Raw genomic sequence first — 13,777 nt, forward strand, 5'->3', positions numbered from 1 at the left:
GCTTTTAATCTCTCCTTCTATTTTCAATGATAGCCTAGCTGGATATAGTATTCTTGGCTGCATGTTTTTCTCATTTAGTGCTCTGAATATATCATGCCAGCTCTTTCTGGCCTTCCAGGTCTCTGTAGATAAGTCTGCTGCCAATCTAATATTTTTACCATTGTACGTTACAGACTTCTTTTCCCGGGCTGCTTTCAGAATCTTTTCTTTGTCACTAAGACTTGTAAATTTTACTATTAGGTGACGGGGTGTGGACCTATTCTTATTGATTTTGAGGGGGGTTCTCTGAACCTCCTGGATTTTGATGCTTGTTCCCTTTGCCATATTGGGGAAATTCTCTCCAATAATTCTCTCCAATATACCTTCTGCTCCCCTCTCTCTTTCCTCTTCTTCTGGAATCCCCATTATTCTAATGTTGTTTCGTCTTATGGTGTCACTTATCTCTCGAATTCTCCCCTCGTGGTCCAGTAGCTGTTTGTCCCTCTTTTGCTCAGCTTCTTTATTCTCTGTCATTTGGTCTTCTATATCGCTAATTCTTTCTTCTGCCTCATTTATCCTAGCAGTGAGAGCCTCCATTTTTGATTGCACCTCATTCATAGCTTTTTTTATTTCAACTTGGTTAGATTTTAGTTCTTTTATTTCTCCAGAAAGGGCTTTTATATCTCCCGAGAGGGTTGCTTTAATATCTTCCATGCCTTTTTCAAGCCCGGCTAGAACCTTGAGAATCATCATTCTGAACTCTATATCTGACATATTACCAATGTCTGTATTGATTAGGTCCCTAGCCTTTGGTACTGCCTCTTGTTCTTTTTTTTGTTGTGAATTTTTCAGCCTTGTCATTTTGTCCAGATAAGAGTTTATGAAGGAGCAAGTAAAATACTAAAAGGGTGGCAACAACCCCAGGAAAATATGCTTTAGCCAAATCAGAAGTGATCCCGAATTGTGAGGGGGGAGAAAGGGGATAAAAAGGGGTTCAGAAAGAAAGAAAAAGAAAAAAAAAAGAAACTATTAAAAAAAAGAAAGCCGATAAAGAAAAAATATAAAAAGAGGAAAAATATATATATATTAGATAAACTATTTAAAAATGTTAAAAAAAGAAAACGGTAAAAGTTAAAAAAAATTCAGCAGAAGAAGAGAAAAAGAAAAAAAATTGAAAAAGAAAAAAAATTAAATTAACTGCAAGGCTAAAAAATCATGGGGAGAAAGCCATGAGTTCCCTGCTTTGCTTTCTTCTCCTCTGGAATTCCGCCGCTCTCCTTGGTAGGTGAACTTGTTCCTGGTGGGTTTCCCGTTGATCTTCTGGGGGAGGGGCCTGTTGTAGTGATTCTCAAGCGTCTTTGCCCCAGGCGGAGTTGCACCGCCCTTACCCGGGGCCGTGCTGAGTAATCCGCTGGGGTTGGCTTTCGGGAGCTTTTGTTCCCTGAGCGCTTTCCGTAGAGTTCCGGAGGACGGGAATAAAGATGGCGGCCTCCCGGTCTCCGGCCCGGAGGAGCCGAGAGCCCGGGGCCCCACTCCTCAGTGCGCCCTCAGAGAACAGCGCCCAATGACTCCCGCCACCCTGGCCTCCGGCCACGCTTCGAGCTGACAGAGCCTGCGATCGGTTCAAGGCAACCCCGAGCTGAGAGTCACTCCTCGGCTCTGTCTCTGCAGCCGGCTTCCCCGCTCTAATACCGGTAAGCTCTGCGACACTCAGACACCCCCGATCCTTCTGCGACCTTGTGGGACCTGAGGCCGTGCTGACCCCGCCTGAGCTTCCAGTTAAGCCTCTGGAGCGATGTCCCTCAGTGGAACAGACTTTTAAAAGTCCTGATTTTGCTCCGTTGCTCCGCCGCTCGCCGGGAGCCGGCCCCTCCCCCCGCGGTCTATCTTCCTGTGGCTTTGGATTCACTTCTCCGCCAGTCCTACCTTGCAGAAAGTGGTTGATTTTCTGTTTCTGGAATTGCTGTTCTTCTTCTCTTCAATCTCCCGTTGGATTTGTAGGTGTTTGCAATCTTTAGATAAGCTATTTAGCTGATCTCCCGCTACCCGAAGTAGTCTCAGCCTGCTACTTCTCCGCCATCTTGACCCGGCTTTGATATTTTTAACTATGCAATATTGAACAACTTATTTAACCTCTCCATGTATGTTTCAGTTTCCTGATCCATAAGATCAGGCAGGTAATCATAACTAACTCATAGAGGTGTTATGAGAATAAAATAGTTTATTATATGTTAAGTGCCAATAACACCAATTTATATATGTCAAATATTCTTCTTAGTCTGCATGTCAAAGTAATTTTAAATATATACAGTATGTGTTAAAATTCATTCAAGATTAAATAAATACATAATGTGTCCTTTTTCTAGTTTTAATTTTTTTCTCTCTTCCCATACTGGGATTTCTTTATGAATGTAGATTTATAGAATAACACTAAAAAGCAGAACCATGAAGTGTCACAGAAATGACAGCCCTGCTGAGACACTGCCTCCTTCTCAAGGTAACAGGGCTTAGCTGAGCAGGAGGCACTGTCCAACCCCCATGGTCTTTTTGACAGCATATTTTACTTCCTGGTTCCTAAGGCAGTAGATAAATGGATTTAGCATTGGTGTGAGGACTGCATACACAGCTGAGATTAGTTTGTTGGAATTAAATGATGCAGTAGCTCTGGGCCGAACATACATAAAAATCATGGCTGTATAATAAATTATGACTACAGTAAGGTGTGATGCACAGGTGGAGAAGGCTTTCTTCCTTCCCTGGATGGAGGGTATCCGCAGAATGGTGGAGACAATGTAGACATAGAAAAGGACAGTGGTGATGAGTGGGAAGACAAGAATGACAATAGCCAAAGCAAAGTCCACTAGCTCAGCTGTGGACATGTCTTTGCAAGCCAGCTTGAGGATTGGTGAGATGTCACAGAAAAAGTGGTTCATGACATTGGAACCACAAAAGGCAATATGTGAAATGAAATAACCTTGATGACAGAGACCATGAAACCACTCACATAGGAGAAAGCCACCAGCTGTACATAATAAACTGTGGTCATGATGACTGGGTATTGGAGAGGGTGGCAGATGGCCACATAGCAGTCATAGGCCATGGCTGCTAGAAGCACACACTCTGTGCAGGCAAGCGAGATAAAGAAGTAGAGTTGGGTCATGCAACCTGTGAAGGAGATGCGCCGTCTCTGTAGAAGGAATCCATCCAGCATCTTGGGGACTGTGACAGAGACATACCAGCCCTCCAAAAAGGACAAGCTACTCAGGAAATAGTACATGGGCTTATGGAGGGAGCCAGCGATCCAAACAGTGAGCATGATGATAAGATTCTCTACTACCACCAGCAGGTAGACCACAAGGAAGAGGAAGAAGAGCAGGACTTGTAGCCATGGGGCAGTGGGGAAGCCCACCAGGATGAATTCACTGACCAGAGTGATATTTTTCCCCAGCATGACTAAAAGCACTGAGAGGTACTGAAGTCTTATAGATTGGCACTACAAATAAGGAGGATGATTATGCTGTCAGACAAGAAACCAAAAGAAGTTAGTAAATCGGACTTTCCTGCAAATGACTCATAAAGTTACCTCTGTTAATACAAAATAATCTTTATTTTTTTTAAGATTTTGTTTATTTATTTGACAGGCAGAGATCACAAGCAGGCAGAGAGACAGGCAGAGAGAGAGGCCAATCAGGGTCCCTGCCGAGAGCCGGATGTGGGGCTCGATCCCAGGACCCTGGGATCATGACCTGAGCCGAAGGCAGAAGCTTTAACCCATTGAGCCACCCAGGTGCCCCAATACAAAATAATCTTTAAATGTGAAAGCACACATGTCCATCAAAGTTTTTTGTTGTTCTTTTTCTGTTTGTTTTTTATGAAAGTCTCCCAGAGTCAAAATGCATTCCCAGAAACCAATATTGAACTGTATGTTAACTACCTGAAATTTAAATTTAAAAAATGCACTCCCACCCCTAATTACACGCACCTGATGAAATATTTGAATGTCACTACCCATGTCATTCCCCAGTGCTTTGTAGTAGACATGGTTCATCTCCCCCATGTTGGTTTCAGATCTCTGTTTAATTAGGGACTCACCGCATGAAGATTTCTTTCCTCCTTAAAGGAAATGTGAGAGATAAGCTCATTTCAGGAAAAGCTTCAAAGTTTAATATTTGAGTGATCTTTTATCTGTAGTCCTTTGATCAGGAAGTTTCTTTAGATGTTATTTGTGCAAATAAGAGAGAGTAATTCTTGGAAAGTTTCTTAGTGAGTCTCCAGTTGCTTTCAGATAAAACTGTTTTTATCAAAATGTTTTTGATATCATACCTAGGAGGCACTTCATATATTGATCCAGCCATATATTTCTTCTTCCTCATCACTCATGACCTCTAAATGGTTTCCATAAGCCAGACATACTCAACTAGATTTTGCTCCCTAAACACACTAATCACTCTCAGGCTTTGCCTACACTCTTCCCTCTTCCTATTGTGCCCATTCCCCAATCTTTATTGGCTGATTCAAGATTCAAGATTCCACTTAGGAGACATCTCACCAAAATTCAGTCAAGTGCCTCAAAAGCATTTGATCCTAGTGTACAACTCCTTCACATGTGGAGATTTCTCTCCATTACACTGCAACTTTCTAAAGCTGAGCGAAATGTTGGCAGGAGGGTGTAAATTTCCAGTTATAAAATGAGTAAGCTCTGGGGGTCTGATGTGCAGCAAGGTGACTGTAGTTAGCACTACTGTATCATATACTTGAAAGTTACTTAGAGTATATCTTAAGAGTTCTTACCATACACAAAAAGTGATAATTATATGATGTGATGGAGATACCATTTAATCTTATTGTGGTAATAACTTCACAAAATATACATGTATCAAATCTTCACACTGTCCCCCTTAAACTTCCCCTTATATCTCAATAAAACTGGGGGGGAAAGACTTAGCCTTCATGACTGTGAACCCAATGCTTAGGACAGAAATTAGAAAATACATGAATATTAAGTGAATATGGATTAGTAAGTGAATTAATGAATCCTTTGGAGCTTTGGGATCCACAGAAAATAGGGGCAGAGGACTATGAATTCAGGGTACTTTGCTAGCAGAAGACATCTCTCTATCAGATGGCATATCTTTGGACATAGCCTCAGCTTATATATCTAGGTTATTGTCACAGCAATATAATATCCACAGGGTCTGAAAACAGTGAATATGATCCCTGGTCTTGGATTACTTGGTAGGTTGGGTCTGTAAATATCAGCCTGTATTTCAGGTCTCCTAGAGGAGTAAGAAGAAAGGAGGCAGATTTGCGATGATGTGGATGGAACTAGAAGGTATTATGCTTAGTGAAATAAGTCAATTGGAGAAAGTCAATGATCATATGATCTCCCTGATATGAGGAAGTGAAGATGCAACGTGGGGCGTTTGGGGGGTAGGAAAAGAATAAATGAAACAAGATGGGATTGGGAGGGAGACAAACCATAAGAGACTCTTAATGTCACAAAACAAACTGAGGGTTGCCGGGGGGAGGGGGGAGGGAGAGGGTGGTGGGGTTATGGACATTGGGGAGGGTATGTGCTATGGTGAGTGCTGTGAAGTGTGTAAACCAGACGATTCACAGACCTGTACCCCTGGGGCTAATAATACATTATATGTTTATAAAAAATTTAAAAAAAAAAAAGAAGAAAGGAGGCAGGAGGGCATGTGAATATAGCTTAAGGACAGGCAGATCTTACAATGCTGGAAGAAAGCATATTTGTGAGGTAGCCCAACTGTTTTAATTTGGGCTCCACAGGGTATCTTTTGAATATACGTGAATGAATTTGTCTCTCTATTAAATATCACACTCACCCATAAAGATCCATAAAGACTGAGGTCAGGTCCTGCCTTTAGAACATTGCTCAATCCTGCCAAACAATTTGCCCATCATGCTCTTCACTTGACACACAGAGGTTGGGAGGCTGATCAGGGACTCATTGGACAAGAGATTTTCTGGCCATGGCTCATGGTAAGGAACAGAAGAATGAGGCACTGAAATACATATTACTGACACCACGGCCTCCTTTCCATAGCAGCACATATCAGCAGAGCTCAGTCCTGCTTGCTGAGTGGAAAGGGATTGTACCTTATCTCCAGGCCTCCAACCAACAACTTCACCCTGAAGTAGTTCATAAGTAAGCGATTTCTGGCCTAATCTCTGGCCTCTAGTCTCAGTGGGAAGAATGTAGAGACTTTCCTTCAGGGCATGTATAACCTTCCACATTCTCACCATCAGCCACACAATTTCCCACACATTTACCTTTGTCTACTAGTTAAAAGCATTGACTTTAGAGTCAGAACAAGGCTACTAGCTGCATCATCCTGAAGAGAATATTCAACTATTATGGACTTAAAGATCCATTGTTGTGAAATAGAATAATTTTAATAATGCCTACCTTCCAGGTTTACTATGAAAATAAACATGAATATGCACAGAAAGCACTAAGCATAGGAGTTGGTCCATGGTTTTCCTCTATAGGTGTTAGCTATTACTATATTATGTCACATCAGACTCACACATGCTACTCACTCACATGTGTTCATATAAACACACAGACATTCATTCTCTCTCTCTTTTACTCATCTTTTTTCTGTTATATTCTGGGGGAATGAGGGAAGCCAAATTTCCCAAATAGGACTATAACATCTTTGAACAGCTCTGAGTTATAAATCATCCATGCCTCTTTCTAATCCTCTCCCTAGTATATTGCTTTCATATATTCAAGCATAACCTTTTTACTTAATATTTTCTTCTACTTTTTGGCCATGGATGGACCTCTCAGCAGGTTCTATTTTGTATTGTGGAGCAGTGAAGAACTCTTTCGTACTATTTTCTTTGTTTTCAGAACTGAAAGCACTAAGTTCTGGGGTTTTCTCTATGGTATCTGAGGAAAGAAATCCTTTCATTGTACTACAAAACTTTTTACAATCTTGTTTGTGCTTATTTCCAAGAGACAATTTGGACACCAACAGACTTCTTCTGGAATAAGAAAACATATCTTTTGGGTGCAGTCCAACACCCAAAAGATCCCATAACACCCCACATTACCCCAACCTTGGGTAAAGAAGTAGTGAATCTCATTTTCCCATTCATTCTCCACAATACCCTTTCTCCTGTCCAGTCATGGTATTGCAGCCAGTCCCCCAAGTCCCTCTCCATCCGTGTTGGAGCTTTCTTGAATCAAGATATCGGATCATCCAATCTCACCTGGGACTTTCAACTACTCACTATGGTCCACCTGCCCTCTCTTCCAAGAGTGGAAAATTTTGCAGACATTTGCAACTAAACATGGAAATGCAGACTGGTTTGCATATTTTTATACTTCCCAGAGATCCACATCTGGTCTCTGCTTTGACTGCATGATAGGTATTGCAACATTAAGGCAAGTCTGGAGCTGAGGCAGGAGAATATATTTAACACTCACCTACAGCTTGCCCATGTCTGCTTCCCGGGAGGCTCACTGACAGTCTATCCTGGCTCTAGGGAAACCCTGTATGGGCTGCTCAAACTATGTCCAGGGGATTTTGACAGGGAAGCTGAAACTCCATCTACCTACTAGTTCCTGTTTATATCTGGACCAAGTTTATTTATATCTGTGGGTAGGATGTGGCCCCTTTCTCTCACAACTATATGCAATGTATTGCAACAATAAGTTATTCAAAAGCCAGGATAAGAAATCTATCCGGGTTAATAAGATAACCAGTACATTCATTTGCTTAATCACAAACTCATAAGCAACTTTTACTGAACTCTTATTATATGTAGGGTGCTGTGCTATATGTTCTTTAGAATAAAAATATGTAAGTCATGGTTTCTGTCCTTCAGGAACTTGTCGTATTCTAAGTAAAATAATAAATATACACTATAATGAGCACAGAATGTGACATGTGCCAAAAGAGATTTACAATGTGCTCTAGGAGTTTCAATGAGGAAGTGATGCTTTCTAACTTAGGAAATTAGAAAAAGATTCAAGAGGTGTCTTTTCAGACTCATAGAGAACAATAGTTTGGAAGTAGTGTTATGGGAAATAATTTTGGCTCAGTAGTCAGAAGATCTAGTTTCTAATCTAAGTCCTACCATTTTTAACACCTTTGACCTTACAAAATTGTCTTTATTCCTCAGTTTATTCACCCATAAAATGGGAAAACAATAATTCACTTGTATTTTTTTAAAGATTTTATTTATTTATTTGTCATAGAGAGAGAAGCGAGAGTGAGCACAGGCAGACAGAGTGGCAGGCAGAGGCAGAGGGAGAAGCAGGCTCCCTGCCAAGCAAGGAGCCCGATGTGGGACTCGATCCCAGGACGCTGGGATCATGACCTGAGCCGAAGGCAGCTGCTTAACCAACTGAGCCACCCAGGCGTCCCTAATAATTCACTTGTTAACATCATATCATTAATGTTAGTTTCAGAAGGAATATGTATATTGAAGCAATTATTTTTTTAAAGATTTTATTTATTTTTTGGACAGAGAGGGAGAGCATAAGCAGCGAGAGCAGCAGACAGAGGGAGAGGGAGAAGCAGGCTTCCTGTTGAGCAGGTCGCTGATGTGGGGCTTGATTCCAGGACCCCGGGATCATGACCTATCCAAAGGCAGACAGATGCTTAACCATCTGATCCACCTAGGCACCCCTATGAAAGCAATTCTAAATCATCTCTGTGGTAATAACTACACAAATGTAAAAAATGACCTGTGTTGGAATGTGAACCACAGCCATGATTTGATCAGAAGAAATGAGGTGAGAGGGCTTTCAGTGTAGAGAGACCAGCATAGGAAAGAATATAGTGAGAAGTGAGATGATGGAATAATGAGGCCTCTACAGTGACTACAGTTCACACTCACCGAACTTGGACTCCAGGAAGTATGCAGTCATTTGATCAATGTTTGTGAAGCATGCACTATGTGCTAAGAGCAGTGTGAAATGACAACTCCTGTCTGTCAAGTTATTCACAGTTGAGTTAGCCCACAGATTCTGGTATTAATTGTTGTCAGTAACCATAAAATTAAGAATCAAGTGCTAGAAGTTTTGTCAGAATGAAGGCCCAGGAAATAAACTTGTGTCTCTGTGAGTAACCAAAATAACCAAAGGTGGAGGAAGAGAGTGAAGCAGGGACCTAAAATATTAGAAATCTTAAAGAAATTTTGGATCCTAGAAGGTTTCTAAAGGTCTTTGTGTGACTAATCAGAATTTGTAGGAGAAGGATGGCTCTAGCTCTTTCCCCCACCCTTATATATTCTTTGACTAAAGGCATTTGGTGAGTTGGCATTAATTTTTGGAAGGCTGGGACCACTGGGTCCTCATGAAATGAGACGATGGAACATGAAAATCAGGGAGGGTAATTATCCCCTGAGGAATGACTCTAAGAGAAAATGAAAACGCCTATGCTATAAGCCTTCTCTTCTCTGCAGTGCATGAAACTTTCCACTCACATTTTCCAGCACCAAAAGGTGCTATCTGAAAGAAGAGGTACGGTTTTACTATTTGTCAAATAGACTCCAACTCTCTCTTATGAATCAGCAAAATAAAACAACATTAATATATAAATTTCATGAGACTAAAAAATCCAGGAAATTTGGAAAAGAGGTTTTCATCATAGTACATAAAAGCCAAATGTTTGCTGTACATATTGCCATAAGCAAAGAAGAACAACTTACTTTGAGTATTATGAAGTCACTGAAATCAATGTTTATTAAATTATTTGGTATTAAAAGACCAATAATTTTTGTTCTGTCTTAAATAAAATTTGGTTTTGTTTTTGTTTTAAATAAGATTTTTATTTTGGGATAATATTAACTTTGCAGAAAAGTTTTAAAGATAGTAAAGAAAGTTTTCATATTCTCCTCCCCGAATCTCTGTTTACCCTAATATTATCACATTTCCTTGACCTGTGCACTTTCAAAAGTAAGAAACCAAAACTGGTATGTTATTGTTAACTAAACTCCAGGTTTTATTCAGATTTTTTTTTATTTTCAGCATAACAGTATTCCTTGTTTTTGCATCACACCCAGTGTCCATGCAATCCGTGTCCTCTCCAGTACCCACCACCTGGTTCCCCCAACCTCCCACCCTCTGCTGCTTCAAACCCTTCAGATTGTTTTATTCAGATTTTACCAGGTTTTCCTTATCCCTTTTATGTCACAGGGTACACTCTAAAATATATTCTATTTAAGTATTTTGTCTCTTAAGTCCCCTCTGATAGTTTCTCAGTCTTTACTTATGCTTATACTTATAAGGGCTTTTTAAGCAAAATAGGGTTTTCAGTGTAATAGAAGAACTGTTATTTTTAAAATGCTCTTTTCTGGAAAGGTTTATGGATATTTTCTAATTCTGTTCAATGTGAAATGTTAGCAAATTATGAAAGGATTGGATTATAAAGTTTGAATTTAAAAAATCACAATGTATTTTTTTTTAGAATTTTAATTTTTTTTTTATTTTTTTTAATTTTTTCAGCATAACAGTATTCATTATTTTTGCACCACACCCAGTGCTCCATGCAATCCGTGCCCTCTACAATACCCACCACCTGGTGCCCCCAACCTCCCACCCCCCACCCCTTCAAAATTCTCAGATCGTTTTTCAGAGTCCATAGTCTCTCATGGTTCACCTCCCCTTCCAATTTCCCTCAACTCCCTTCTCCTTTCCATCTCCCCTTGTCCTCCATGCTATTTGTTATGCTCCACAAATAAGTGAAACCATATGATAATTGACTCTCTCTGCTTGACTTATTTCACTCAGCATAATCTCTTCCAGTCCCGTCCATGTTGCTACAAAACTTGGGTATTCATCCTTTCTTTTTTTTTTTTTTTACAGCTTTATAAACATATATTTTTATCCCCAGGGGTACAGGTCTGCGAATCGCCAGGTTTACACACTTCACAGCACTCACCATAGCACATACCCTCCCCAATATCCATAACCCCACCCCCTCTCCCAACCCATGTAAAATTCATCTGCATGAGGTTGTATTGGGCAAGACATTTTTAAAAAGACCCAAAAAGGGAGGGGGAGACCAAAAGGAAAACAGACTATACTGTGAAGAAACTTGAAAGGCAGACTAAGAACTTTAAGTTTATCAAAGTTAATGGGAACCAGTAGATATTTTTTAGCACGGAAGCCCTCTATGTTGCCCCTCACTTGTTCTGTAGATGTGAGTTACCACTCTGAGTATCTCTCCTACCTGAAAGACCCAGTCTGGATCAGTACTCTTCTCTCCTGTAATGATGAAGGAGACTGGAGACTTCTCCAGACACTGCTCTGGCAAAAGAGAATTATGAAAGAGTCATATTATCTATGCAATAGTTTTAAAGAATGGCAGACTATAAAGATGGTCTAAAACAAACAAGGTCAAATGTAACAGGGATAAAATAAAGTCCATTATGTAGGTTGGGGGCAGAATTAATTCATCAATGGAGGGTGAGGAATACTTCCAATTAATAGTTTACTTGAAAAATCTTGGGTTTTCTGACATCAAATTCAATATGAGCTATTGGGTCACCACACAATTATGAAAATGCAGTCCAAGTTAAGAGAAGTTTTGATCTTGCTGTAATTCACATGGACTCAAGCATCTTTTCATTCATTGTTACAGAAAAATGAGTATATACAGGAAACTGTGCTTAACAGTTTTCCTATACCTGAAATAATTGGTTCTACATTTTGAATTTGGAATTAGAAGTGTTTTTTAAAACTCAAAAAATAATGTATTTTACTATAGAAAGAGCACAATATATAAAGAGGAGCACAATAAAGGAATCAATATCATGTTTTTACTTCCTACTAACTGGAATTAACCTATAAGGAGGTTCATATAATAGCTTCAACAATGATCCCCATAGGATGACACTCCAATCCCAGACTGTAACCCCATTTCAGAAATTTATTCTATGGAGATGGTAGGGAGATGTGCTTTTGATGAACTTTTATCAAGTCATTATAAATATAAATTATAATATAAATTATAATAACATAATAAATTATAAAAAATAAATTATGAAATACTTAAAATGTTATGCAATTGGGCACAAAACGACATATTATATTAGAATTGTTGATAAGAATCAGCTAGCAAATAATGCTCAATTTCCTTGCTAGTAGTCTTTCAGACTTTATTAAGCAGCAGAAAAATATGGAGAGACAGGCTGCAACAAGAGAAGCCGCCCACATCTGGAGAGAGAAGCTTCATGTAGGCTGTTGTCCCTAGGGTTCTGGGTCTTGGGTAATAGTAGGGAACTAAATTTCTAAAAATCACACCGAGATACCCTGTCAACATCTCTCTGTCCAGAAGAATAAAGTCTTGTATTTTATTGCGTAAGAAATGTTTATTTAAATAAATACGTCAGTAACAATACCCTTGACACAAATTGCAATTTATAAGAGTAAGGTCTTCATGGCATAGTTACAGCTAACACTTCAGTTAATTTCCTTCTAGTCTAATTTAAACAAATAAATAAGACTTCATTGGAGAAGTGACACTTCTCCAATGAAGACATACAAATGGCTATCAGACACATGAAAAAATGTCCATCATCGCTAGCCATCAGGGAGATTCAAATTAAAACCACTTTGAGATACCACCTTACACCAGTTAGAATGGCCAAAATTAGCAAGACCAGAAATAATGTGTGTTGGAGAGGATGTGGAGAAAGAGGAACCCTCTTACACTGTTGGTGGGAATGCAAGTTGGTGCAGCCACTTTGGAGAAAAGTGTGGAGATTCCTTAAGAAATTAAAAATAGAGCTTCCCCATGACCCTGCAATTGCACTACTAGGTATTTACCCCAAAGGTACAGATGTAGTGAAAAGAAGGGCCATCTGTACCCCAATGTTCATAGCAGCAATGGCCACGGTCACCAAACTGTGGAAAGAACCAAGATGCCCTTCAACGGACGAATGAATAAGGAAGATATGGTCCATATACACTATGGAATATTATGCCTCCATCAGAAAGGATAAATACCCAACTTTTGTAGCAACATGGACGGGACTGGAAGAGATTATGCTGAGTGAAATAAGTCAAGCAGAGAGAGTCAATTATCATATGGTTTCACTTATTTGTGGAGCATAACAAATAACATGGAGGACAAGGGGAGATGGAGAGGAGAACGGAGTTGAAGGAAATTGTAAGGGGAGATGAACCATGAGAGACTATTGACTCTGAAAAACAACGTGAGGGTTTTGAAGGGGTGGGGGTAGGAGGTTGGGGGAACCAGGTAGCGGGTATTATGGAGGGCACATATTGCATGGAGCACTGGGTGTGGTGCATAAACAATGAATTCTGTTATGCTGAAAAGAAATAAGTAAATTAAAAAAAAAAGAAATTTGAATTTTAAATAATAAATAAACAAATAAGACTGGTACTTTTTTTTTTTCTTTTGAGATGGTCAGATTTTAGATGTGTTTTTGCAGGTAGAACCAACATCTGCTTCATAAGTATAACATATCTGCTGTCTGACAGTATTTTTTGCTCAGAAAACATATGCTTTGAGGTACCTGGGTGGCTTAGTGAGTTATGGTGTCCAATTCTTGATCTAAGTTCAGGTCTTGACCTTAGGGTTATAAGTTAAAGCCAGGCAATGCTGGGCATGGAGCCTACTTAAATTATTTTTTTAATTTTTAAAATTATTTTTATTATGTTATCTTAGTCACCATTCAGTACATCATTAGATTTTGATGTAGTGTTCCAAGATTCATTGTTTACATATAATACCAGTGCTCCATGCAATATGTGCCCTCCTTAATCTCCATCACCAGGCATTTTTTC

The 13,777-nt window shown here is 39.6% G+C and overlaps 1 protein-coding gene across 1 annotated transcript; it reads right to left on the reverse strand.

Annotated features, from left to right (window-relative positions):
- Window positions 1-2,486: 2,486 nt before the first annotated feature.
- Window positions 2,487-3,430, reverse strand: LOC125079424 (olfactory receptor 6-like). Its single transcript, XM_047693018.1, is given in 2 exon segments — window positions 2,487-2,953; window positions 2,956-3,430. Coding segments are annotated over 2 exon segments (942 nt in total).
- Window positions 3,431-13,777: the final 10,347 nt, after the last annotated feature.

The sequence above is a fragment of the Lutra lutra genome, chromosome 10, assembly GCF_902655055.1.
Source record: "Lutra lutra chromosome 10, mLutLut1.2, whole genome shotgun sequence".
Lineage (NCBI taxonomy): Eukaryota > Metazoa > Chordata > Mammalia > Carnivora > Mustelidae > Lutra > Lutra lutra.